The sequence below is a fragment of the Hypanus sabinus genome, chromosome 1 (genome assembly GCF_030144855.1).
Source record: "Hypanus sabinus isolate sHypSab1 chromosome 1, sHypSab1.hap1, whole genome shotgun sequence".
In the NCBI taxonomy this organism is placed as follows: domain Eukaryota; kingdom Metazoa; phylum Chordata; class Chondrichthyes; order Myliobatiformes; family Dasyatidae; genus Hypanus; species Hypanus sabinus.
In genome coordinates this window covers 186,530,134-186,557,611 of record NC_082706.1, presented here as the reverse complement: position 1 = coordinate 186,557,611, position 27,478 = coordinate 186,530,134, and the positions used below count along the sequence as shown (strand labels likewise).

The window sequence follows — 27,478 nt, the reverse complement described above, 5'->3', positions numbered from 1 at the left end:
TCACTTCTGCCCTCGATACTCTTGAACTTCTGGTATAGTGCTTCTGTCTTCTACAGTGAAGACTGATGAAAAATACTTAGTCAGTTTTTCCGCCATTTTCTTCTCCCCATTACTATCTCACCAGCATCATTTTCTAGCAATCCAATGATTACTCTCACCTCTCTTTTACTCTCTATGTATCTATGTATCAGACAGAGTGGTCAGCAGCACTGGGGCTCTACAGGGGACTGTCCTGTCTCCCTTTCTCTTCACCATCTACACCTCAGACTTCAACTACTGCACAGAGTCTTGCCATCTTCAGAAGTTTTCTGATGACTCTGCCATAGTTGGATGCATCAGCAAGGGAGATGAGGTGGAGTACAGGGCTACGGTGGGAAACTTTGTCACATGGTGTGAGCAGAATCATCTGCAGCTTAATGTGAAAAAGACTAAGGAGCTGGTGGTGGACCTGAGGAGGGCTAAGGCACCAGTGACCCCTGTTTCCATCCAAGGGGTCAGTGTGGACATGGTGGAGGATTACAAATACCTGGGGATACGAATTGACAATAAACTGGACTGGTCAAAGAACACTGAGGCTGTCTACAAGAAGGGTCAGAGCCGTATCTACTTCCTGAGGAGACTGAGGTCCTTTAACATCTGCTGGACGATGCTGATGATGTTCTACAAGTCTGTGGTGGCCAGTGCTATCATGTTTGCTGTTGTGTGCTGGGGCAGCAGGCTGAGGGTAGCGGACACCAACAGAATCAACAAACTCATTTGTAAGGCCAGTGATGTTATGGGGGTAGAACTGGACTTTCTGATGGTGGTGTCTGAAAAGAGGATGCTGTCCAAGTTGCATGCCATCTTGGACAATGTCTCCCATCCAATCCATAATGTACTGGTTAGGCACAGGAGTACGTTCAGCCAGAGACTCATTCTACGGAGATACAACACTGAGCGTCATAGGAAGTAATTCTTGCCTATGGCCATCAAACTTTACAACTCCTCCCTCGGAGTGTCAGACACCCTGAGCCAATAGGCTGGTCCTGGACTTATTTCCACTTGGAATTATTTACTTATTATTATTTAATTATTTATGGGTTTATATTGCTATATTTCTACACTATTCTTGGTGGTGCGACTGTAACGAAACCCAATTTCCCTCGGGATCAATAAAGTATGTCTGTCTGTCAAAAAAAAATCTTTTGGTATCATCTGATATTTTTGGTAAGCTTATCATCATACTTAATCTTTTCCCCCTTTATGACTTTTTAGTTGCCTTCTGTTGGTTTTTAAAAGATTCCCAATCTTCTAACTTCCCATTAACTTTTGCTCTATTACTTGTCCTCTCTTTTGCTTTTATGTTGGCTTTGACTTCCCTTGTCATCCACAGTTGCATCATCCTGCCTTTAGAATCCTACTACTTCTTGGGGATGTATCTATCCTGCACCTTCCAAATTGCTTCCAGAAACTCCACCAACTGTTGCTTTACTATCGTCCCTGCTACTGTCCCCTTCCAATCCACTTTGTCCAACTCCCCTCTCGTGCCTATGTAATTTCCAATACTCAACTGTAATACCAATACATCTGACTTTTGTTTCTCTCTCTCAATTGCAGGGTGAATTATGATCACTGTCTCCTAAGGGTTCATCTACCTTAGGCTCCCTAATCAAATCTGGTTATTACACAATACCCAATCCAAAATAGCTGATCCCGTATGGGCTCAACCACAAGCTGCTCTAAAAAGCCATCTCATAGGCATTCTACAAATTCTCTCTCTTGGGAGTCAGCACTAAACTGATTTGCCCAACCTACCTGCACATTGAAATCCCTCTTGACTCTCGTAACTTTACTCTTTTGACATGCTTTTTCCATCTCCATTTGTAATTTGTAGCCCATATCTAGACCTGATGAAGGGTCTGAGCCTGAAACATCAACTATACTCTTTTCCATAGATGCTGCTTGTCCTGCTAAGCTCCTCCAGTATTTTGTGTGAGTTGGATTTCCAGCATCAGCAGATTTTCCCTTGTTTGTGATCAGTGATCCGTGCCTATATTTTGTGATAATACAGCCAATAAAAATGTCGCCACAATATCCAAAAAAACTATTTAAATGATAAGCAGCAAAGGTCACTGCTTCCTCCTCAGCCAACATCCCTAACATTTTCATGAGAATTAGATACAGAACTGTGTTGGGCAGATCGCATCATTCACATGCCCAACACCAAAATGCTGAAAATTACATTGTTTTCTATGTCGTTTCAGGGGAAGATAATACCAGGATAACAGAGAAAATATTCAAAAATATTGTCAATCCAGATCCTTCCAGATTTTGCAATTGACAGAGATATTGGTTATTACATCCTGCAAGTTTATGCTAGACAGCATTCATGAAAAAATGCACAATTTAAATAGAAGTTTATTGAAACACATCTAATACGAATGTAAGATTGAAGAATGTATAAAAGCTAGATGCATTTTCCTATAACTTACCTGTGTAATTAAGCCTGTTAAAATATAGATTTATTTTTAGATGCTTACTCATAGAAACAACATAAAACCAATCAGGTTTTGAACATCATGAAGTTTAAAATAAAACAGGAAACATGAATTGACCTAAAGTTGAACAAAAATGATAGGTACATGAAAATACAATTTTCTAGCTATGGGTCAAAACAGTTCTAATTATAATATAATTTTATGTAGCTTTGTTATTAGGAAGCTTACATGCTGGGCCCATTAACTAAAAGGGAGTAAATTTACAACACAATAACATGACACCTGCATCTGTCTATGTATCAATGTCTATTTCACTTAATTAACTCCAGGGTAATTGGACAATTTATGTAGTATGGAATAATTAATTGTATCCATGCAGAATACCTTATGTTGGTCTTGCTGAAATGACTTGTGGTTAACATTTGTTTCACTCCAGTTTTGCAGTGCTGTCATTTGAGCTTGGGTCTTCCTAGTTTGATGTTCTGCTTCAAGATCACAAGCTCTGTGCTCCTTCACTTCAGGCTGAAAGAAATCCAGAAAATAATTAGATAAACAAAGTAATCAACCAACAATAGAACAAATGGACTTTCAATAAGGGAAATCAGACACTGAATGTGGATTTTATGATGCAATGAAAAATACTGTTTACAGATACGAAAACTGAAAACTCAGTTTAGATTCCTTCATTTCCCTCATGCCAACATAAGTAAATAACACAAAGAACATCTCAGATTGTAACTAAATCACAAATTATTTAATAGAATGTTGTAACCCAGTTATCTTACAGTTTGTTTTTGAAATTATGCCTATAAAAAACACCCAACCATTTTCCATTGCAAGAAATGGATTTTACATGTTTGACTCTTATCGTGCCTTCTCTTTTCTGAACCTGCAAGTTTACACACATAACTAAGCCACAATGTCAACCAATTGGACATCCGTAATACAACCCAGGTGATCAATACCCAAGGCAAAGGATGAACAGGACTCCATTTCAACAGTAGGTGTTGAGACTGCTCTTTCATTAAAAGAAGCTCTTTTATATTGATTTTGACTTAAGTAATGAGAACGCTTATCCAAAAATCTTTAGCATTTCAGCTGAAGTCAAGGAAATCAATACAACCATTTCCCATTTGAACAGCACATGCGAATTTTATGTACCAGAGACAAGTCAAAGTCCAAATTTGGATAAATCGATAAAGTTTGTCAATAAAACATAAAGCTGACAAATGCTGTTTTAAGCAATTAAACCCTTACCATGATAATCGATTTCTACACAATGTTATTAATTGTATTTAAATTTCACTTCAAATATTTTAAGGTAAATTCTTTTGTTAGTGAAAAGATATCCTTAGTAGCTGGAACATAACTGTCAATATAACAGTCATATAATCACATTTTTGAAGGGTATCAATTAAATTAAGCTCTGTAGTTAATGAGATAATTTCTTTTGAGATTAATTATTTTAATAAATGCTAACTAGAGAACTTCTGTAGAGAGGACCCAGACAGAAAAAAATGTTGCTTCCGACTAATTGTCAGAAGCTTTTATCTGCTGAAGGCATCCTCTTTCACTGGTTATATTGTTAATGAAGTGAGCATTTTTATTCCAATCAGATTGATCAATTGTTGCAGATGATCCCAATTTTATTTGAAATAAAATACAAAAAGAATATTAACCACTGAAGGGAAAGTTGTTCGTGAAAAGCAGTGGAACATATCCCAAAAGCCAATAATGCGGCAGAGCTTTAAGACAAATTTCCTAAGTGGCTTAAGCCTGAGCTGTACAGTTTGTACACTTTCTAAGTCTGCAAATTATTTCAAAGTTCAAAGTAAATTTATTATCTAAGTACATATATGCCACCATATACTACCCTGAGATTCATTTTCTTACAGATATTCACAGTAAATAAAAGAAACACTGCACACAATGAAAAAACTGCACAGAAAGATGGACGAGCAACCAATATGCAAGACAACAAATTGCGCAAATGTAAAAGAAAAAACTAAATAATAATAATAAATAAACAAACATTGAGAGCTTGAGTTGTAGAGTCCTAGAAAGTGATTCCATAGGTTCGGGAATTAGTTCAGTGTTGGGTGAGTGAAGTTATTCACTCTGGTTAGGAGTTGAGAACCCTGATGGTTTAATTATTACATTAATTAAACATGACCATACATGATAACACAGGAGCAGAATTAGGCCATTCAACCCATCCAGTCTGTTCCGCATTTTGACCATGGCTGATTCACTTTCCCTCTCAACCCTTTTCTCCTGCCTTCTCCCCATATCCTTTGATGCTCTTACTAATCAATAACCTATGACCCTCCATTTTAATGATACCCAGTAACTTGGCTTCCAAAGCTGTCTGTGGCGATTCCACAGATTCACCACTCTCTGGCTATGGAAATCCCTGACACCACCATTCTGAAGGGAGGTCTTTCTGCTCTGAGGCTGTGCCCTTTGGTCCTAGAGTTTCTCATTATTGGAAATATCCTCTGCACATCCACTTTATCTAGGCCTTTCTATATTTGGAAAATTTCAATGAGATCCCCCCTCATAGTTCTAAACACCAGCGAGTACAGGCCCAGAGTTATCAAACACTCCTCATACATTAACCCTTTCATTCCTGGGATAACTATTTTAACCCTCTCCAATACCAGCATATCCTTCTCAAATTTGGAACCATTTTAATTTCAAGATAGCGCTCAGCTGCAGTCTCCATCAAGGTTGTCACTCCAATTCAGTTCTTCTTTTAAAATTTATTTTGTAATTTATTTTTTATTGAAATTCATCATCAAACATTTCCATAGGATATATTTCAGACATTGTACATATATATCATATAATCATATATATCACAAATCTCCATAAAGTATTTATCTGAGGTATACCCTTATAGAAAAGAGTGGAAAGAAAAAACAAGCAAAAGGAAAGAACTATAAACAAGTAGGGAGTGATCTTTTTTTTACAACAGATTCATTGATTTGTGAGAATAAAATCAGGCCTATGAGGCATTGTGTAGTTAAACCATTTTTCCCAGTATGAATCAAATTGTTCCAGCTTATGGTTAACAGATGCTGTCAGTTATTTTTTTAAGTTATTAAGGATGGTTTCTGGGGCCAGAGAGGAGATTTAGGAACAGTTATGTGGAGACATTAGAGGCTAGAGTAGGGTTTATTAATAGGGATGTGGAGGAGTTAGAGATCTAATCTCCACCCTATGCTACTTCTTCCACATTAAAGTCCAGTGACAGGTGATGAAGAATATCCATATTCCAGGCCTCCACTCATACTCGAAAGTCAGTGGCATGGTCAGATTACTTAGGACATCTGCAATCCAGGCCACTGTTCCACACCTGAAGGCCAACGACCAGGAGTCCATGTAAGCAGAATGCACAAGGAGGCACTAGTGCTGATCAGTGGGTTTGACCTTGGAGTTTCGAGTCCCATCATTGGCTAGTCTGAGGGTCAATACTGAAGATTGAAGCCCAAAAGTTGATTGGTAGTCTGGAAGTCAAAACTTGGAGATTGGATGCCGGATGCCCGTCCAAGGGTTGGGAGATATCTGTGTGTATAGGTAGCTGGTTTGCTATTGTTGTCTTGTAGTTTCTTGTGTTCTGTGTTATTCAGCCAAACACTTACATGCTGTTCACCATCCCCCTCCCACTACTCCCCACCTATGCCGCCCTGCAAATCCCTAGATTGTGTTGCTTATAAATGTAAACAATGCATTTCACCAGATGTTTCCATAAGTCCTTAAGACATAGGAGCAGAATTAGGCCATTCAGGCCATTGGGTCTGCTCTGCCAATCCACCTTGGTAGACTTATTATCTCTCCCAAACCCATTCTACTGCCTTCTCCCCATAACCTTTGATCCAGGGAATATAAGGGTTAATGTATCAGGAGCATTTGATGGCTCTGGGCCTGTATTCAGTGGCATCTAGAAGAATGAGGGAGGATCTCATGGCAATCAACTGAATATTGAAAGGCCTTAATAAAGTGGATGTGGAGAGGAGGTTTTCAATAGCGGGGGAGTCTAGTGTACTACCTCAGAACAAAGATGAGAAAAAAGTTCTTTAGCCAGAGGATGGTGAATCTGTAGAATTTGTTGCCACACATGGCTATGAAGGCCAAGCCACTGTGTCTATTCAAAGCAGATGTTGATAGGTTCCTGATTAGCCAAAGCATCAGAAGTTACAGGGAGAAGGCAAGAAGAATGGGGTTGTGTGGTAAAATAAATCAAACATGATCAAATGGTGCAGCCAAATTGCCTATTTCTGCTCGTATGTCTTATGGCCTAAAAATTTTAATTATGAAATTAATCACATTGATTTAAAAAAATTCTTAGACTCATTGAATTGAACAGCATGGGAACAGACCCTTCAGCTCAACAGTTCATGCTGACACGATTCCCATCTAAACCAGTCTCATTTGCCCACATTTGGCCCAAATCCTTCCAAACCTTCTCTATCCTTAAAGTACCTTTTAAATATACTTAAGGAAGTAATTTAAAATTTTTGGTTTATTTATAAAACAATCTTATTGCAACAGTTATGCTTGAGGTGGTGTGACCTTCAATAAAAAAATTCTAGTTAATCATTAGGGATCATGCATGCTATTAATTCATTCTAACACATTAGGTCATGCTCACATGTATGAGAAATACAGCCTTACCTTTTATAGATTGACCATTATGAATTTAGTGATGGAATCATTACAGAGACTTCGATGTCTCAGGGGCAGAAATGGGTGCTGAGTGTGCTGGGCTTTAGATGTTTCAAAAATGGCTGGGATGGAGGCAAAAGAGGTGGGGCATGGCATTGCTAATCAGGGATTGTATCACGGCTACAGAATAGAAGGAAGTCATGGAGGGATTGTCCATGGAGTCATTGTGGATGGAAATCAGAAACAGGAAGGGGGCAATAACTCTACTGGGTGTTTTTATAACCCCCCCCCCAAAAAAAGAGACAATAATGAACAGATAGGGAAGCAGATTGTGGAATGGTGCAATAATAATAGGGTTGTTGAGATAGATGATTTTAACATTCCCAATATTGACTGGCATCTCCCTAGAGCAAGGTGTTTGGAGGTGTGTTCATGAAGGTTCCCTGATGCAATATGTAGATAAGCCAATCAGAGAAGAGGCTGTACTTGATCTGGTATTGTGAAGTGTACTTGATCAGTTGTCAGATTTCTCGGTGGGAGAGCGTTTTGAAGGTAGTGATCACAACTCTATGTCATAGTGCTGGACAGGGATAGGAGCAGGCAATTGGAAAAACATTTAATTGGGTAGGGGGAAATATGATGTTATTAGGCAGGAACTTGGGAATCTAAATCGGGAGCAGATGTTCTCAGGGAAATGCATGGCAGAAATATGGTGAATGTTCAGGGAACATTTGCATGGCATTCTGCATAGGTATGTTCCATTAAGGCAGGAAAAGGATGATAAAATCGATAGGATGCAGAATTGGGCTGAGAAGTCCTATTGCACTATTGTCTTGTTTATGATTTATTGTAATGCCTGCACTGTTTTGTGCACTTTATGCAGTCCTGGGTAGGTCTGTAGTCTAGTGTAGTTTTTTTTCTATGTCGTTTTTTATGTAGTTCAGTCTAGTTTTGTACTGTGTCATGTAACACCATGGTCCTGAAAAAACGTTGTCTCATTTTTACTATGTACTGTACCAACAGTTATGGTCGAAATGACAATAAAAAGTGACTTGATTTGACTTGACTTTAAGTGTCAGATGGAGTTCAACCCAGCAAAGTATGAAGTAGTTAATTTTGGTCAAATTTGAAGACAGAATATAATACTAATGGTAATACTCTTGGTAATGTGCAGGATCAAAGAGATCTTGGGATCCATGTCCATAGGACACTCAAAGCTGCTGCACAGGTTGACAGTGTTGTTAAGAATGCATATGGTATGTTGGCCTTCATCAACTGTGGGATAGAGTTCAAAAGCTGTGATGCAATGTTACAACTATACAAGAACTCACTAGTACCTTAGTACTGTGTTCAGCTCTGATCACCTGACTATAGGAAGGATGTGGATACCATAGAGAGAGTGCAGAGGAGGTTTACAAAGGTATTGCCTCGAATGGAGAGCATGCCTAATGAAAGTAGGTTGAGTGAACTTGGCCTTTTCTCCTTGGAGTGACAGAGGATGAGAGGTGATCTGATAGAGGTGTATAAGATGATGAGAGGCATTGATCATGTAGATAGCCAGGGCTGAAATGGCTAACATGAGGGGGCATAGTTTTAAGGTGCTTGGAAGTAGGTACAGGAAGGATGTCAGAGGTAAGTTTTTCACACAGAGAGCAGTGGGTGTGGGGAACATACTGCCAGCAACGGTGGTAGAGGCAGATACAATAGGATCTTTTAGAGACTCTTAGACAGGTACATAGAGCGTAGAAAAATAGAGGGTTATGCGGTAGGGAAATTCAAAGCAGTTTCTGGAGTAGGTTGCATGCTCTGCACAACATGTGGGCTGAAGGGCCTGTAATGTGCTCTAAATTTCTATGTTCTACATTCTATGTTCTATCTGTCCTGATCCAAAGTAACTAAGCCAAGCAGAAAAGCAGGGCTTTGCATAACACATCACAAAGTGAACAGACCGAAACAAGCCCCATCCAAAAAATGAATAGTAAACAAACCTGACATCCAGCTATGCTGTCTACCAAACACTCAAAAAATAAAAAGATATGAAGCAATTAAGATAAATTGATACATACTTAAAATCTAGCATTTTAAACTGTTTATATTTACGCAAACTCAGCTAAGTACTATATATTGATGGAAATTACAGAATATTTGCCTTTGTCTTTCAGTTCTTGGTCTCCAGTCAGACAAATGGGCTTGTTGATTCCATGGTGTGCAACCACAAGATTAGTGCAAAAACTCAGGTAAACTTCCAGTACAGCTTATCCTGTAGGTTTATAACTTGTTTGAGTGCCAAATTTTCTGACAACAAAATGATTAAAAGGATTTTAGTGCATAATTGCCAAAATCCCTCAACATACTCTGGTCCATAAAAGGTTCCTCCACCACAGAAACAGATATGACTGAAAAGTTTTCTTCTGTGAGCATAGTTTAGAGTATCTTTGATTCTTCAATTAAATTTGAAGAAACCTGGGGACCATTTATTCGACACTTTCATATGAATTAATTTGGCTTATTTCAGATCCTTTTCTCTACTTATACTTGTTCAGGTATGGAGTTCTGGAGTTCTTTTCTTGACACCTTTATATATTTATAAAGTGCTATTATTGCCCATGTTAGTTTTAGTTTAGTATTTTTTTTCAATATATATTTTTTCTCATATATAATTTCAATTTTTTTTTTCTTTTTTCGACGATTATTTTTGTTTTTTTTTTCATATATATTTATATAGACTTGATTGATTTATGTACCTTTTGTTGATGGATGTTTTAATAGGATATTATTATCCTATTACTAATGTAATCTCAAGTTTATTGAATCTGTAATCTATTCATTATTTTGTGTTGTTTTTTTTTATATATGAAATTTAATAAAAAGATTGAAAAAGAAAGTTTAGAGTATTATTTCTTGGAATTCAACAAACCTTCTCAAGAGCATTAAAAAATTACATTTACATAAGGAAATATAACTATTTCAGGGAGATTCCTTTTATCCATATCGAACACAGGAACAAGTACACAATACAAAAGGAAGCCTTGCCTGTGTATTATCTCAGGACATGTTCCTTATTTAAATAATGTTGACTACTAATAAAATTCCTTTATCGCAGCAAAACTTCCCAAATAGCTTCTCGGAAGCATGATCAAATAAAAATTAAAGACAAGTCACTAAAGGAGGTATCAGCACAGAAAAAGCTTTGTCAAATTTAAATGATTCAATGAGAGTCTGAATGGAGGAAAGAAAAACAAAAGAAATTTCAAAAAAGACTTCACGAGTTTAGAACTAGGAAACTGAAGACACGATTATTATTGGTAAAATGATATTTGAAATATTCAAGGAGAATTTAAAATTGAAGCATTGTGTTACTTGGAGGCATGTCCGAAGGCACAAATGTGATGGGTGAACAGCATTTGATAGGAGTTAGATCACAGGCAACAACATTCTAGAATACCTTGAATTTAGGTAAAGTAGAAAGAGGGAAGCCCTATCTTGACATGCTGAGTTTCAGCTGAGGTAGGAGAAGAGAATGCATTATATTATGGAAGTTGAAATGGAATGTTCTAATCTGAGCACATAGCACCAATGTAATTCCTTCTGTACGGAACATTTTAAAAAGTTTCCATGCAACACTTTATTTGCCAATCGTTTCTGGAAAGGAATCCATAAGACCATAACATATAGGAGCAGAATTAGGCCATCGAGTCTGCTCTGCCATTTCATCATGGCAGATCCATTTTCCCTCTCAGCCTCAGTCTCCTGCTTTCTCTCCATATCCCTTCATGCTTATCATCCTCTGCCTTAAATATACCCAATGATTTGGTCTACACAGAAGGCTGTGGCAATGAATTCAACAGATTCACCACTCATCCGTGACCTTCGGCACCCATATGAATTAAGAACCTCTGGCTGACAGAAATGCCCATGGCACCTCCTTTATCCCAGTGCCAGAGCAGTGGCCATATTCCTTATTAGGCTGTTATTACAGAGAGGGGAAAAGAGCCTCATTCCTGTAACAACTCAATCTCTAGTCCCTCTCCTCTGGCCCTGCCATGTCCAAAACCTAGGTGGAAAGAAATTCCTCCTAAGCTTTTTCCTCATTGAATGATAACTTTAAAGTATCATCGTTCCCCACCAATTCTCCAACCACAAATGCTCACCATCAAATTCCTTCTTGATTTTACAAAATATCCTTAAATAAAGATTATTTTAGTCATCTTAATCCAGTGAAAAAATCTAAGTATCAAAACCAAGTTAAATATCCTTTGCAGTACACGCAGTAACGGGTTGATAATGAAAATCAGCGGGGGTTAATAAAGTTCATTAATAAAGCAACTAGTGTCAGGCTTAAGCTGTATACAAATGACATTACAGGTATTATTCATACCACATAACCACCAGTTAATGTCTATTTTGATTAAGAGAGAGCTCAGCCAACTGCCACTAACACTTAATGGCATTGCCAAGGAAAAAATGGAAACTCACACAACCTCAATATATTCCAAGGTACTTTACAGAGCTACATTCTATCTTCTCCTGAGGGAGAGACACTTACCGGTAGTTGGAAATATGCCGTAAATCAGAATGAACTTGTGGCACAACAATAGCTTAATAGTGAAGAGTGTTAACCATAATACCTTCTTCAAAGTACATAAAGTTAAAGAAAAGTACACAGAAACAGGCCTTCAGCCCATCTAGTCCATGCCAAACCATTTAGGCTGCCTATTCCAAACTTTCTTGAACACATTTGACAGACTCTATCCCATCTAGTCCTTTTACAGTTTGGGGGTCCCAGTCAATATGTGGAAAAATAAAATCAACCACTCTAACAACTTCATGTTTTTTGTAATAGTCTGCAATCTCTCTACAAATTTGTTCCTCTAAATTCCTTAGATTGTTGGGGTCGATAATATAGGCCCATTAACATGGTCATCCCTTTCTTATTACAAACAAGAGATGGAGGAACTCAGCAGGCCAGGCAGCATCTATGGTAAAGAGTAAACAGTCAATGTTTCGGCCTAAGACCCTTCATCAGGACTGGTTTTTGTGTGTATTGCATACCTTTCTTATTTTTCAGTTCCACCTATAACATCTCACTAGACAAGATCTCCAGTCTGTCCTGACAAAGCACTGCCATAACATTTTCCCTGACTAGTAATGTCACCCCTCCTCTTTAATCTCTCCCGCCTCGTCATGTCTAAAGCAGCAGAAGCCCAGAATATTGAGCTGCTAGTCCTGCCCCTCCTGCAACCAAATCTCACTAATGGCTACAATATCATAATTTCAGGTGTTGATCCATAAATCTATCTTTCCTACAATACTTCTTACTAGCAATCTTCCCGCAAGGACATTAGTCCTCTTCCAGTTCAGGTGCAAACCATCTCTTCTGCAGAGATCTCACCTTCCCTGGAAGGGAGCTCAATGATCCAGAAATCTGAAACCTTCCCTCCTACACCAAGCCCTTAGCCATGTGTTAAACTGTATACTCTTCCTATTTCTGGCTTCACTAGCACATGGCACAGGTAGCAATCCTGAGATCACAACCCTGGAGTTCCTGTCTTTTAACTTAACACCTAACTCACTTTGCAGAAACTCGTCACTCTTTCTACCTATGCCATTGATGCCTACATGAACTATGACCTCTAGCTATTAACCCTCCCACTTAAGAATGTTGATGACTCAATCTGAGATATCCTGGACCCTGCACTGGCTCCTTAACCCCTTTTCCCTTCCTGACTATCACCCAGTTTTCTGTCTCCTGCACCTTTGTTGTAACGAGCAATAGGTCCTCTTTTAGCTCTCTATATGTTCTATCTATTACTCCTTCAGCCTTCTGAATTCATCCAGTTCCAGCTCCAACTCCTTAATGTGGATCATTACAAGCTGTAGCTGGATAAACTTACCACACGTGTAGTCATCAGAGCCATCTACCAAATCTTTATCAATACTAAGAAAGCTTAAGTGTCACAGAGATTGGTGTATAAAGGGAAAATAAAGAGTGAATGGAGATGTATGTCTTTCTACTGTGTTTGTTCCAAGTCGAAATCCAAATTAACCCACGCAGGACATGATGTACAAAACAGCTTACAAACAGGAAGTGATGTTTGTACAAAACTAACTGCATACAAAATGAACAACATCTCTAGAGACAGAACAATCACTGTGTGATCTGCCTCAGGTCCATTCTCAAGCATGTTGTTATAACTTAAGGTCTTAGTGATCTCTTAGTTTTGATTCAGTTTAGTTTATCCGCATTATTTCCTATTTATTAAGATTGGTTGTAGAATTTCATTTGGAGCATCTACAAGAGAACCCTTCCATTTACTAGAAAAATGAAAGTTTGCATCAAAACCACTAATATAATGGCTTTAATGACAGTAATCTCACAAATAAGAAAATGTGTATGGTAATCAAATTAGGTACTGATAGCAGACCAAGAAAATGCATATAACACAGATCAATGCTGCAAATAAATCTGCAAGCAAAAGAGATTTTTCTGGGAAATACAAAGTTGCCATTTTCAATAATCACACCTTGCTACATTTCCAGATGGGATTGTAGTCAATAAAGCTAAGTTCCTAGGATATGATGACTACTTGCTGGATGGATGGATGAATGAATAAATAATATCAACACAATGTTATCCCAACTTTATGCCATTTATTAAAAAACTGAAAGTCACAAAAATCAAGTACTTCATACTAATTAGTTAAAGTGCAAAACATGTAAGACACGTCATTTTACATTGAATCACAAAGGGAATGGAGGCATCCTTTGGATCTATGGAAAGTCTCCTGGACATAATTACCTGAATGACTTAAGATCGTGACACTATTTTGACTCAGTTTTTCCAAAGAACCTTATACTTTCCTCAAAGATTGTATCAATGCTGGTAAAAGCAGGTCTTTTGCTGATTCAAATTTATGATAAAAGCATTAGAATTAGAAGAAATATATCATAATCAAAGTCCCTAATGTGGCCACAGTAGCCATACCACAAGGTACAAGGGTTCAGTTTTAAACTAGGCAGAGTATACACATAGCTTCATATTTGATTAAGTACTCCGAGAAATATCACACCCAGTGCTTTATGAGATGACCAATGGAGGGTCACTGTTGATGTGCTAAAACTAGAGATGGACCTGGAACAATAGGGTGCCAATTGTGATGAAAAGGCAGAAAAATGCCCAGTAGCTGTCATTACTGATATTGCATGCATTCACAGTGTTTCATAACAGCTCCACAGAAAGGCATAGTCCAGACTTAATATTAATGTAGGCAGCAGTTCTTAGTAAAAATTGGAAGAATTTGACAAAAAAAAAGTATTTACAAAAGAATTTGACAACATTCTAAAAGGATCCAGCAATGCATTCTTAAATATTGAAATGTCTAAGGGATACCTGGAAAAATTATTAGAGATATTATTATCCCAATGTCTTAATTTTTCTCCAACTAGGATTTATTTGATTTAAACACCAACATTAATCCTAAGCAAACATAATCAACGCTTTCAGCTGGGCAAGCTTTTTATAAAGCATGGAATCGGGGGATTTAAGCTTTTTAACATAATGAGTATTTTAAAAAATGATTCTTTACATAATTTTTCTCATGGTGCTGGCTTAGGTTTCCCAATGTACAGGAGTTCTACATGGATAGTGGAATTACAGTCCATTTACGGATTCCCTTAAATCATTCTTCTTAGATCAAGTTGATATCATTAATTTACTGCCAACTAAAATTCTCAGGCACTTGTCTTTTTCTGTGTCTATGTTTTCGAAAGAGAGAAAAAAAAAACGACTTGAAGCTGCTTCTCTTCAACTGAATCTGAAAATGACATTTATAATAAACATTTTTTGATAAAGCAATAACAATCAATTATAATTCTTCATTGCCTCTACATATTATAATAACCTCAGAAAGAAGTGACTCAAACACATGTTAAAAATGAAATTATACCTGGTGCGATGCTGAAACACACAGAAACATCAGTAGTGCTACACTTTGTACAACATATTGAATAGTTTTCATGACATTCCTCAACTTACCAATGATACTACAGTTCTATTAGCAATTAACAGGCTCAGAAACCTCAGAAAGAAGTGACTCAAACACGTGTTAAAAATGAAATTATACCTGGTGCGATGCTGAAACACACAGAAACATCAGTAGTGCTACACTTTGTACAACATATTGAATAGTTTTCATGACATTCCTCAACTTACCAATGATACTACAGTTCTATTAGCAATTAACAGGCTCAGAAACCTCAGAAAGAAGTGACTCAAACACGTGTTAAAAATGAAATTATACCTGGTGCGATGCTGAAACACACAGAAACATCAGTAGTGCTACACTTTGTACAACATATTGAATAGTTTTCATGACATTCCTCAACTTACCAATGATACTACAGTTCTATTAGCAATTAACAGGCTCAGAAACCTCAGAAAGAAGTGACTCAAACACGTGTTAAAAATGAAATTATACCTGGTGCGATGCTGAAACACATAGAAACATCAGTAGTGCTACACTTTGTACAACATATTGAATAGTTTTCATGACATTCCTCAACTTACCAATGATACTACAGTTCTATTAGCAATTAACAGGCTCAGAAACCTCAGAAAGAAGTGACTCAAACACGTGTTAAAAATTAAATTATACCTGGTGCGATGCTGAAACACACAGAAACATCAGTAGTGCTACACTTTGTACAACATATTGAATAGTTTTCATGACATTCCTCAACTTACCAATGATACTACAGTTCTATTAGCAATTAATAGGCTTTAAGGTAAGGGGAAGGAAGTTCAAGGGGGATATTAGAGGAAGGTTTTTTACTCAGAGAGTGGTTGGTTCGTGGAATGCACTGCCTGGATCTGTGGTGGAGGCAGATAGATGAGTGAGGTTCAAGAGACTACTAGACAGGTATATGGAGGAATTTAAGGTGGAGGGGGGTTATATGGGAGGCAGGGTTTGAAGGTTGGCACAACATCGTGGGCCAAAGGGCCTGCAATGTGCTATACTATTCTATGTTCTAATACTAATATGATAAAGAAGATACATTGTGCAAAATAACCGAGAAAGTAAATAATAGATAGATAGAAAGATAAACAGTAAGTAATGAGAAAATGAGTTGTAAAGTCCTTGAAATTGACTCCGTAGACTGTGGAGTCAATTCACAGGTGAATTCACAATGAAGTTATCCATGCTGGTCCATAAGCCTGATGGTTGTAGGGTATTAACTGTTCCAACCTAGTGTTGTGGGATCTAAGACTCCCGTAATTCCTGGCAATTGGTAGTATTTCAACATAATGTCAGGTTCAAAATTAATTAAAATGTTAGCATAGGGGTATTCACTGGATACCTCTGCTAAGGTCAGATCACTCAGGATCAGAAAGGGGTAGATAAAAGACAGCAAACACAGCAGGAGGTGGAACTGGAGGAGAAAAACTGAAGTCAGAGGAAAATAAAGGGGGAAAAATCTGTTGTAGTGAAATTCAAGAGTTGCTGACGTTATTAATTTTTTAGAGTTGAAAGAGAGGAGAAAAAGACATATGCTGCATCGCCAAATGTGGGAAAGGATAAAATGTATGGCTGAGAAGCTGTTGCAGTTGGAATTGCCAGCAATAGCTAACAATTTTACAGTCACTGAATGATCATACTCTCCATGTTTAACACTGATACCTAACAAATAAAATGAAAATGATTGACTGATTTCACCGGAAAGCATATTTTTTCAAAAGTCTTGCTTTCCTCAGAACTTTTTGGTTATGACAGATCACTTGAAGCTGAACAAAAAATATTATTTCAGACTATGTGTATCACATAGAAATTTGGAGAAACCAAGAAATTAACTTTTATTGAATGTAATGCCTTTAATTAAATAATGGTGCTGATGCTTTGCAATAGTTCAACCCAACTAAAAATGTTTTGTTGATGATTTTCATTTGTACCCAGTGTCTGAGGCTTCTCACTTAAGTGTCCAACAATAATCAGCCAGCACTAATAGATTCCAGTTGCCCTGGTACTATTTCTCCATGACCAGTATGTCTTGGTGAATACTTTCAACATGCTCGTCATTGATTTGCAGGGAAGAAGTCTAAATGGGAATGCAGAAAATGAATCTTTAGTGATATGTTGCACTTTATGCTTTTGTATGCTTGAAGCACATTGTCAACTATCTGCATGTAGTTTGGTGCCCTGTAGTTACCGAGAAAATTTTCAAAAACATGCCTTCCATGCGATTTTCTCTGGTCCCACAAGAGGTTCTTCAAATTGCCTGTCTTTGAAGACCTGTTTGATTTGTGGACCAACAAAAATGCCTTCCTTAATCTTGGCATCAGTTATTCTGGGGAACAGCTGTCTCAAAAATTTCAGAGTCTGGTGACCGCGGATTCCATTCCTGCTGTCTTGAACCCAGTAATTCTGCTTTTGCCTTTGGCAAACCCAAGTCTCTGATCAGGTCATTTAACTCAGACTGAGTTATCAGATGAGGCTCACTCAACATACAGTGTTCAATATCTATATCAGTATCAATGTTATTTTCCATTTCTGGCTCATGCATTGTGGCATCTTCGTCTGCCTCCTTTAGATTCCATGTCTCTTGTGGTTTCAGTACTGGCAGACTGTGCCATGCGACACAGGTCTTAAAGCCAAAGGGAGATTGGGGTATTCAATAGATTTCTTGTTTTTAGCAGAGAAACCAGACACACTGGTCAGACAGGAGTAGCAGTCTGTCACATGATCCTTCTGTTCTCACCACATAATTGGGAGAACGAATGGCATTGACTTCTGAGTATCTTTGAGCCAAGCTCTAAGATCGACAGGTCATGTTACGCAACAAATGTGAGGAGCCCAGGCTTTGGCCTGGTCACCAATTTTACACCAAAGGTAGAGCTCATAGGCTTCCTTAATAAGAGGAGTCATGCTCCGTCTATAAGATTTAATCGTATACTCACCACAAATATAATAGAAAGTATTGCAGCTGTTGCAACACTGATGAGACATTTTGCTATCACAAATACTCCTGAAAATACAAGTACTTAATCGTAATAAGTACACACAATATGCTGTGCGCATAGAACAAGCACATAAATGTGATCACAAACCGCAGTGCATGCAAACACAAAGCATAGAATGGTGTGTGCATGATGGTTTTATAGCCTTTCCAAAACCAGCCCTGCCATGCAGCATCCACCCTATCTAAACATGCCCGGGTACACCAGAACAAGATAAAAAACTTTTCAGCTTACATTGTGAACAACATATTAATTGACTTGAATTATAACCTGAAATAACAAATGTAGGTAATTTCAAATAAATGGTGTGTGATAGAGAAATCTCTTAGTGATTTTCATATTAGCAGCCCAAAATGCATAAGATACACCCAAAAGGATTCAGTAAACAGAATCTTTGCTGTCCAGTGAAATCTGCTGAAGTAACCATATAACATATAACAGTTACAGCATGGAAACAGGCCATGTTGGCCCTTCTAGTCTGTGCCAGTGGGTGGAGCAACATCTGCAAGAGGAAAGGAATTGTTGATGTTTCAGGGTGAAACCCTGCATTAGGATTCAACAGCAAAGAATAAACTGGAACTATGGACAGCAGCTTTAAGTAAAGTCATGTTATTGCTAAAAGAGGTCAAGAACAACATTATTCATGGAAAGTGCAGGGATCTTGGGATCCATGTTGCAAGGATTGATCGACAAGGGTGTGGACTCGCATTGGGGGACTTTGAGGTTCACACTGCATGTGTTCCTGGATTCTGGTTACCCCCTTTTTTGGATGCTTTTGAGTGGTCTGATCAGGGAGAGTGATGTGGATGGGGGCACAGGCCTGCAGTGGACTAGTGGAATTGAACTGAACTAAGCTGAATACTGGACTCCTGGTTTGATGTTTGATACTCTATGTGTTGTTCGCACGCTTTTTGCCATTTGCGTAAATTGTTCTTTTTTCACACATTGGGATTGACGTTTTCTTGAATGGATTCCATGATGTTTCTTTGTTTCATGGCTGCCTGCAGGAGGACAAATTTCACAGTTGTAAGCCCCCGCCTTTACTCTCTGTAAAGCCCCCAGGACTGGCTCACCACCCACAGCTCCAATCTCCTAACTAAATTTGCAAATGATACTACATTGACTGGCCTTACCTCAAACAATAGTGTACAGCCTACAGAGAAGAGATCATCACCCTGACACAGTGGTGTCAAGAAAACAACCTCTCCATCAATGTCGCAAAAACAGAGGAGCTGGTTGTGGACTACAGGAGGAATGGAGACACCTATTGTCATCAATGGATCTGGGCTTTATGTTCCCTGGTATACACATCACTGAGGACCTCACATAGTCTCTACATACCAGCTGTGTGGTGATGAAAAAAGCACAACAGCACTTCTTTTACCTCAGATGGTTGAAGAAGTTCAGCATGAGTCCCCAAATCCTAAGGACTTTCTAAGGGGCACGATTGAGAGCATCCTGACTGGCTGCATCACTGCCTGGTATGGGAACTGTACTTAACTCAATCGCAGAACTCTGCAGAGAGTGGTGCAGACAGCCCAGCGCATCTGTGGATGTGAACTTTCCACTATTCAGCACATTTACAGCGACGGGTATGTAAAAAAGGGCCCGAAGGATCATTGGGGACCCGAGTCACCCGAACCTCGAACTATTCCAGCTGCTACCATCTGGGAATTGGCATCACAGCATTAAAACCAGGACTACCAGGCTCCGGGACAGCTTCTTCCACCAGGCCAACTGATTAATTCACGCAGACACAATTGTATTTCTAAACTATAGTGACTGTCCTGTTCTACATACTATTTATTATAAATTACTATGAATTGCACATTGTACATTCAGATGGAGGCATAACGTAAAGATCTTTACTCCTCATGTACGTGAAGGATGAAAGAAATAAAGTCAATTCAATTCAATTCTGTATGTATACTTTGATAATGAATGTACTTTGAATCTTTGAACAGTGACAATGGAATAGTTCAAGATTCAGATTCAAGATTCAAGTATATTTATTATCAAAGAATGTGTAAATCATACAACTTGAGATTTGCTTGTTTACAGGTAGCCACAAAGCAAGAAACCTGAAAGAACCCAATTTAAAAAAAATAAAATAAAAGACCTACACCAAGAGAACAAACAAAACACACAAAACATGCAAACAATTGAAGCGAATAACCACATTCCAAACCAAAATAAGAGTTCTCAGGTCCAAACCCTTGCTGTCATTATATTAACAGGCACAGAGCACAGGAGCCAGGGCAGTCTTCATAGCCTCAGTGCCATGGGGAGAGAAATGATCATTACAGAGGATGAACAAAAAACTGCTCTCGCCACCAATCTGAGCTGGCACTTAAATTGTCTGAACAGTGAATTGTACCCCACACCAGGACCTGGGCACTGCTGCAGCCAGTCTCCAGGCCTAGACCACACCACCCAATGGCTCACTCCAGGCCCAGATTTCACTGCCCAGCCCGAAGCTGTTCTCAAGTTCTTTAAATCAAAGTGATCCATCTTCACACCCCAGTCAGTTGTAAGAGCACCAAATCTCCTCTGCTTGGGCCACAACTTCTCCTTTCGGCACCCAGAGTGATCCAATCTCGCTCCTGGGCTATTTGTTCGGGCATCAGAACTCCACCTGCAATAATTCTGCAACACACCATTTCCGCTCATCATCTTCTGAACTTGCCTCACCATCACTTGCCACTTCACTGTTTGTGGTGATAAGGTAACACAAATTACCTCAGAAAAAGTATTTTTAGTGATGTTTTTAGTTGGTTTTCTTAGCTTTTTAACTACTTCAGAGCTGTTGCATGCATTCAGTAGCACCATATTAACCAGAAGTCACAATTACCTATGATCCTGAGTAGATACAAATTGTGATGGGTGGAATTTCATTTAGAATCCGCATGAGATGAATTAGAACAGAAGTCAGAGACAACAGCCAAGGAAGGAGATGCAGCTCTGATAGAGAGATTTTGTTCATTATTTATCAAAGAAAAAGGGAACAGAAACTACTGCCAGTGAATGAGGCAAACAGAAATCCTATCAGAAAAAGCAGAAATTTTTGAAGTCAAAGTTAGCAGTCCTAATAGAAAAGCAGTATGAATTCAACAGAAAATCAGAAAACCGCAAATGCTAGAAATCAGAAACAAAAACTGAAAATACAGGTAATGCTCAGGAGATTGATACAAGCAGTACTGAATTAAAAAATAGTTAATGTCTTTGTCCTCTCAACTAAAGATCAATTGGATGACGCAAGATGGGACACACCCAGCTCTGAGACCAGACAAGGTCATTTGATTCCAAACAATTGGTTTATTCCTTATTACAAAATGTATCTCTGGTGCTTCCCGTCCTTTCTCTTTCCCTTCCCCTTTTCCCAACCATGATAGTCCTTCTCCCTGCACCTTCCCACTCTCAGTCCACAATAGAAACCCATATCAGAATCACAGTTATGATCACCCACATAGGTCATGAAATTAGTTTCTTTTTGTGGCAGCAGTACCGTGTAATACATAAAATTACTAAGGTACCGATTAAATGTTTTAGGCACTAGTTCTTTCTATATGTCTAAGACTTTACACAGTACTGTATAAGTACTTTGATAAAACAGCGCCTATAAAAAGTATTCACCCCCCCCCCCCAGAAGGTTTCATGTTTTATTGTTTTACAACATTGAATCACAATGGATTTAATTTGGCTTTTTTGACACTGATTAACAGGAAAAGACTCTTTCATGTCAAAGTGCAAACAGATCTCTACAAAAAGATCTAAATTAATGACAAATATAAAACACAAAATAATTGATTGCATAAGTATTCAACAACAATGCCCCCCCCCCCCCTTTATCACTGGTGCAGCCAATTAGTTTTAGAAGTCACATAATTAGTTAAATGGAGATCTGTTTTTGGAGACCTTTGTAGTAAAAATAAATCTGTATCCAACTGCTGTTGAATCAGTCTCCTAGCAAAAACGACACCATAAAGATAAAAGAACACTCCAAGCTACACTGTGAAAAGGTTATTGAAAAGCACAAGTCAAGAGATGCATACAAGAAAATTTCCAAGTCACTCTCGGAGTACAGTTAAGTCAATCATCAAGAAATGGAAAGAATATGTCACCACTGTAGATCTGCCTCGAGCAGGCCGTCCTCAAAAACTGAGTGACCGTGCAAGAAGGGGATTAGTGAGGGAGGGTAGCAAGAGACATATGACAACTCTGGAGGAGTTACAAGCTTCAATGGCCGAGATGGGAGAGACTGCACATCCAACAACTGTTGCCCATGTGCCTCACCAGTCGCAGCTTTGTGGCAGAGTGGCGACAAAAGGAAAGCCACTGTTGAAAAAAACTCATGTGAAATCTCAGCTAGAGTTTGCCAGAAGGCATGTGGGAGATTATGAAGTCAGCTGGAAGAAGGTTCTATGGTCTGATCAAACCAAAATTGAGCTTTTTTGGCCATCAGACTAAATGTCATGTTTGACGTAAGCCAAACACCACACAAAATCAAAAACACACCATCACTACTGTGAAGCATAGTGATAGTTGCATCATGCTGTGGGGATGCATCACTGCAGCAGGCCCTGGAAGACTTGTGAAGGTAGAGGGTAAAATAAATGTAGCAAAATACATGGAAATCCTAGAGGAAATCCTGATGCAGTCTGCAAGAGAACTTTAACTTGGGAGAAGATTTCTAGCAAGACCAAGTCAGAGTCTGGACCTCGATCCAATTGAGAATTTGTGGCTGGACTTGAAAAGGACTATTCATTCATGATCCCCATGCAATCTGGCAAAGCTTGAGCAGTGTTGTAAAGAAGAATGGGGAAAAATTGCAGTGGCGAGATGTGCAAAGCTGATAGAGACCTATCCACACAGCTACGAAAGAGCCTTTTTCTGTTGATCAGTGTCAAAAAAATCCAAATTAAATCCACTGCGATTCAATGTTGTAAAACAATAAAACATGAAACTTTCAGGGGGTGGGTGTGAATACTTTTTATAGACATTGTAAATTTAATTTGAACTTTAAATTTCACTGATGGAGGAATCCTTAAAACTGTGAATAATTTAAATTCTTGAGTTAGTTTGTAACTTTAAACATGAAATTCCACCATCATAATTTTGATCTACCCACGATCACAGATAATAAATTCAACTTCAAACATGGTAGGTCAGATCAAATAGTAAAACTACAAAATGAATAACTTCCTCTCTCTCCTTGGTCTGTTCTGCAGTCCTCTGGTGCTCATCCTGTCTATGTACCCCTTACTTTCTCCCCCTCCATTTCTGTCAGTCTGCTCCTTTCCCTCTCTCCACATGCCTGTCTGTCTACTGCTCTCGCTGACAATCCCTCTCCACAGCTCTCTCCCATTCTCACTCTGTGCTGCACCCATCTGTTCTTGCTCCATTATTATCTCTGCTCTTGGACTTGCTCCCAACTGTGAAGTCTGAGGAAGAGATTCTTACACATAGCACAAACAGTTTTAGAATAGAAAGGCAGCAGTCATACAGAAGATGTACAGGATCAGGAGCCTGTAGGTGAAGGGCAAGGGGATGGTGGTTGCTTTGGCACACTTAGTACTATGAGGTGTAATGTGGAGACCAGAAGTCAGTGATAGGAAGAAAGGGAGCAACTGTTGTGGCTCTTGCTGAAATTTTTTAAGTTTTGCTGACCACAAATGAGGTACTAAAACACTGGAAAACAGCAAATGTGATCCCTTTTTTCAAGAAAGGCAGCAGAGAAAAGCCTGTTAATTATAGACCAATGAGATTAACATTCTGAATAGGATACATATATACGTTTGCTGATGTGGGCCCTATCAAAGGTGGTGATAAATCAGCATGGAAGAGGGAGATTGAAAATTTGGCTGAGTGGTGTAATAACAACAACCTCTCCTCAGTTTAAATAAGACCAAGGAACTGATTGGTAGATTCAGGAGAGGGAAATCAGAAGTCCATGAGCCACTCTCATCAAAGGATCAGAGGCGGAGAGGGTCAGTAACTTTAAATTCCTGGGTGTCACTATTTCAGGGGACCTACCCTAGACCCATCATATAGATCTAATTGCAAAGAAAGCACGAGAGCACCAATACTTCCTCAGAAGTCTGTGAAGAATTGGAATATCATCATGAACTTTGGTAAAGGTCTATAGACTGTGCTGGAAACTGTTCTGACTGGCTGCATTATGGCCTAGTATGGGAACACCAATGCCTTTGAGTGGAAAGTTCTACAAAAGGTAGTTAATTTGGCTTGGTACATCATGGGTAAAGCCCTCCCAGCCATTGAGCATATCTACATGAAACGTTGCATTAGAAAAGATAAGACCAAGGAACTGATTGGTAGATTCAGGAGAGGGAAATCAGAGGTCCATAAGCCACTCTCATCAAAGGATCAGAGGTGGAGAGGGTCATCTGTCATCAACAATTCTCCTCACCCAGGCCATGCTCTTTTCTCCCTGCGCTCATCAGGTAGAAGGTACAAGTGCCACAGGACTCACACCACCAGGTTCAAGAACAGTTTCTGCTCCTCAACCAACAGGCTCTTGAACAAAAGGGGATAACTACACTCATTCTATTTCTGGTGTTCCCACAACCAAATTGTCTCGTTTTAAGGATTATTTATCTTGTTATTTCATGCTCTCATTATTTATTACCATTTACTTCTATTTGTATTTGCACAGTTTGTTTTTCGTTGATCCTGTTTACAGTTACTGTTCCATAAATTTGCTAAGTATGCCTACAGGAAAAAAAATCTCAGGATTGTATGTGGTGACACCTATATACTCTGAAAATAAATTTTATTTTGAACTTTGAAGAACGTTATTGGAAAATCTTCTGAGGGGCAGGATTACTGGTCATTTGGAAAGGAAGGAACTGATTAAACATGATGAGTATGGCATGGCTCTGGCATGTACAGATCATGAAATTTTAACTGAATTCTTTTGGGGGGGGGGGTAATAAGTGTATTAATGAGGGAAATGCAATAGATGTAGTTTACATGGACTTCAGAAGGCCTTTTACATGGTCCCAGAGGGATCCTGGTCCAAAAGTTTAGGACCCATGGCATCTAGGGTAAGTCGACAGACTGGATACAAAAATAGCCTACAGTAGGAGATAGAGGGTAATAGTAGAGGGGTAGGTCAGTGCCTAGGTACCTGAGACCGAGTGATGTTCCAGAGACTAGTACTGGGACCATTACTGTTTGTAATGTATACAAAGATTTAGATTTGGCTGTTGGAGGCATAATCAGTGAGCTCATAAATGATAGTTCAGTGTGGAGCATAGTTTTAGGTTGCAGGGTGATATTAAAATGTTGGTGAAATGGGCTGAAATATACCATAAGGCATTTAATCCTCATAAATATGAGGTGATACAGGGAAAGGCTATGCTCTAAATTAAAAAAAACTTAAAAACTTAAAACTCTGACAGCAATTAAGAAGCCTCTGATCACATAAATTGTCTAGGCGTAGAAGGTTATGGACGAAATGCTGGAAGACAGGATTAACACAGATGGCTGCAACTAGTTGGCCTGGATGTGGGGGTGGGAACAAATGTTTCCATGTCATATGACTCCAAAATTATTAAATGCAATTCTGACCTCATTACATAATTTTGCTATGTTACATCATTCTAATGTAAAACATCCATTAGTGTGCTTGACTACAAATGTTCTGACACAGGCCATTTGATGAGAAGCTGCAAAGATATTAAATAGGAATAATTGGTTACCATTGACACATTCACTGTCTGATGAAATTAATTCAAGATGCATACATAATATGTGTGAAAAATAGAAGTTGTGTGCATAAATACAAAACATCACTTTGATTTAAATATGAACTAACAATGACAAAGTTAATACCTCTGATTGATATCTTATTGAAATGCATTTATGAGGTTGCAAAGTAATTTGAGAGTTTGAGCTTCCCATTTAGGGGAGAAAAATCATTGTGGTCTCAGTACATTTGAAATCATGAATAAATTCAATAGGGCTGGAATGTATAGTTGCCTGTGCAAGCGTCTCACTCGGGCTCGTACACCAACTTGGCTCATTAGCTAACTGCTAATAGCCACTGATGAGAAGGCCACCTTTCATAAACAATATACGTTTAAGATTGGTATGATTTGGAGTTCAACCAGACAAGAAAATTAGGATGTTCCAATTAAGGAACATAAGTTGTAGTGAACGTTGTGTAAATGCTGCCTACACACTGTTATTGGCAGCCCAGAAATGACCAGAACGTACAACAGCTTATATTTTAATGAAAGCATATTTACTAAATTTTCGACTTTAACAACCAGTTACAGAAAACAAAAATAAAAAATAAAAGGGCCCTTTACAGTTAAACAGTCCAATATGCACATAAACATTGGGGTTCATTCCGGAGTAGTCGGAGGTATATCTTTTTACTCAAATACTGGACCCAAAGACTACATGAAAGCACCCTCCACATTCTGAACTTCTCTTGAAGACCATCTTGAACAAATTGGCTTCTCTCAGGAGTACTGGCCACTCCTTGGAGCCATTCATCTGCATGAGGCACTTCTTGCAACCGGGCCTCTACTTCCAACGGCATTCTGTGGCACCTTCCCTTGTGACCACAAACCAGACTACCATCCATCAGAAAACTCTTCCTCGCAGCCCTCTAGAATGTTCTCTCGCATCCTATGATCCTGACTGGCTGACACAACATTCCTAAGTTGGACAACATGGCAACATGGTTCCTTATCTTTAGCCGAAGCCAAAAAACTCTTTCCAGCAGGACACACTTCTTCTACAGAAAACTGCTAAAATAAAACAGCTCACTGTATAGCAGCAGAAATCTTAACTAGGGCATTACACCTGTAATTGTTGAATGGAGAGAGAAGGTGAGAGGGTGAGAGAGAGAGAGAGAGAGAGAGAGAGAGAGAGACAGACAGACCAGTACAACACAGGCAGGCGGCACAAGACACCTGCTGAACATCTTGTTTGATGTTTTAATCAGCAATATCAGCAAGAAATGGAGACGATCATGTGATTGCACCCCATCTCCAGGTCTGCTCGAAATGTCACCGAACTCCCTCGTAGATAGCAAAGCACTAGATCACCCAATCAGCCCAAAAACACTCCACATAAATGTAAATCACAGGTTGTAATCGTAGCAGGATATTTGAAAGAAGACAAAGTAAAAGTAGTTTTGTCAACTGTCAGAAGAATGTCACTTTTAGTTGTGCTGTTTGCAGGTGCCACCTTCTTCTTGGCTTGTCAAAAAGGTTTGTCTGGAGTCTAAAAAAATGTACTGCAAGCAATGTCAACAGAATATACCACACTGACACTGAATCATCAATGA

General features: G+C 38.8%; 1 protein-coding gene across 17 annotated transcripts in view; it reads right to left on the bottom strand.

Annotated features, from left to right (window-relative positions):
* LOC132401241 (interaptin-like) overlaps positions 1 to 27,478 on the bottom strand; it is a 617,788-nt gene that overhangs the window by 430,613 nt on the left and 159,697 nt on the right. For all 17 annotated transcript variants that reach the window (XM_059983244.1, XM_059983267.1, XM_059983373.1 and 14 more), the window contains one exon: positions 2,862 to 2,999. In XM_059983244.1, coding sequence (XP_059839227.1) covers positions 2,862 to 2,999 — 138 coding nt within the window. The remainder of the gene's footprint in view (positions 1 to 2,861; positions 3,000 to 27,478) is intronic.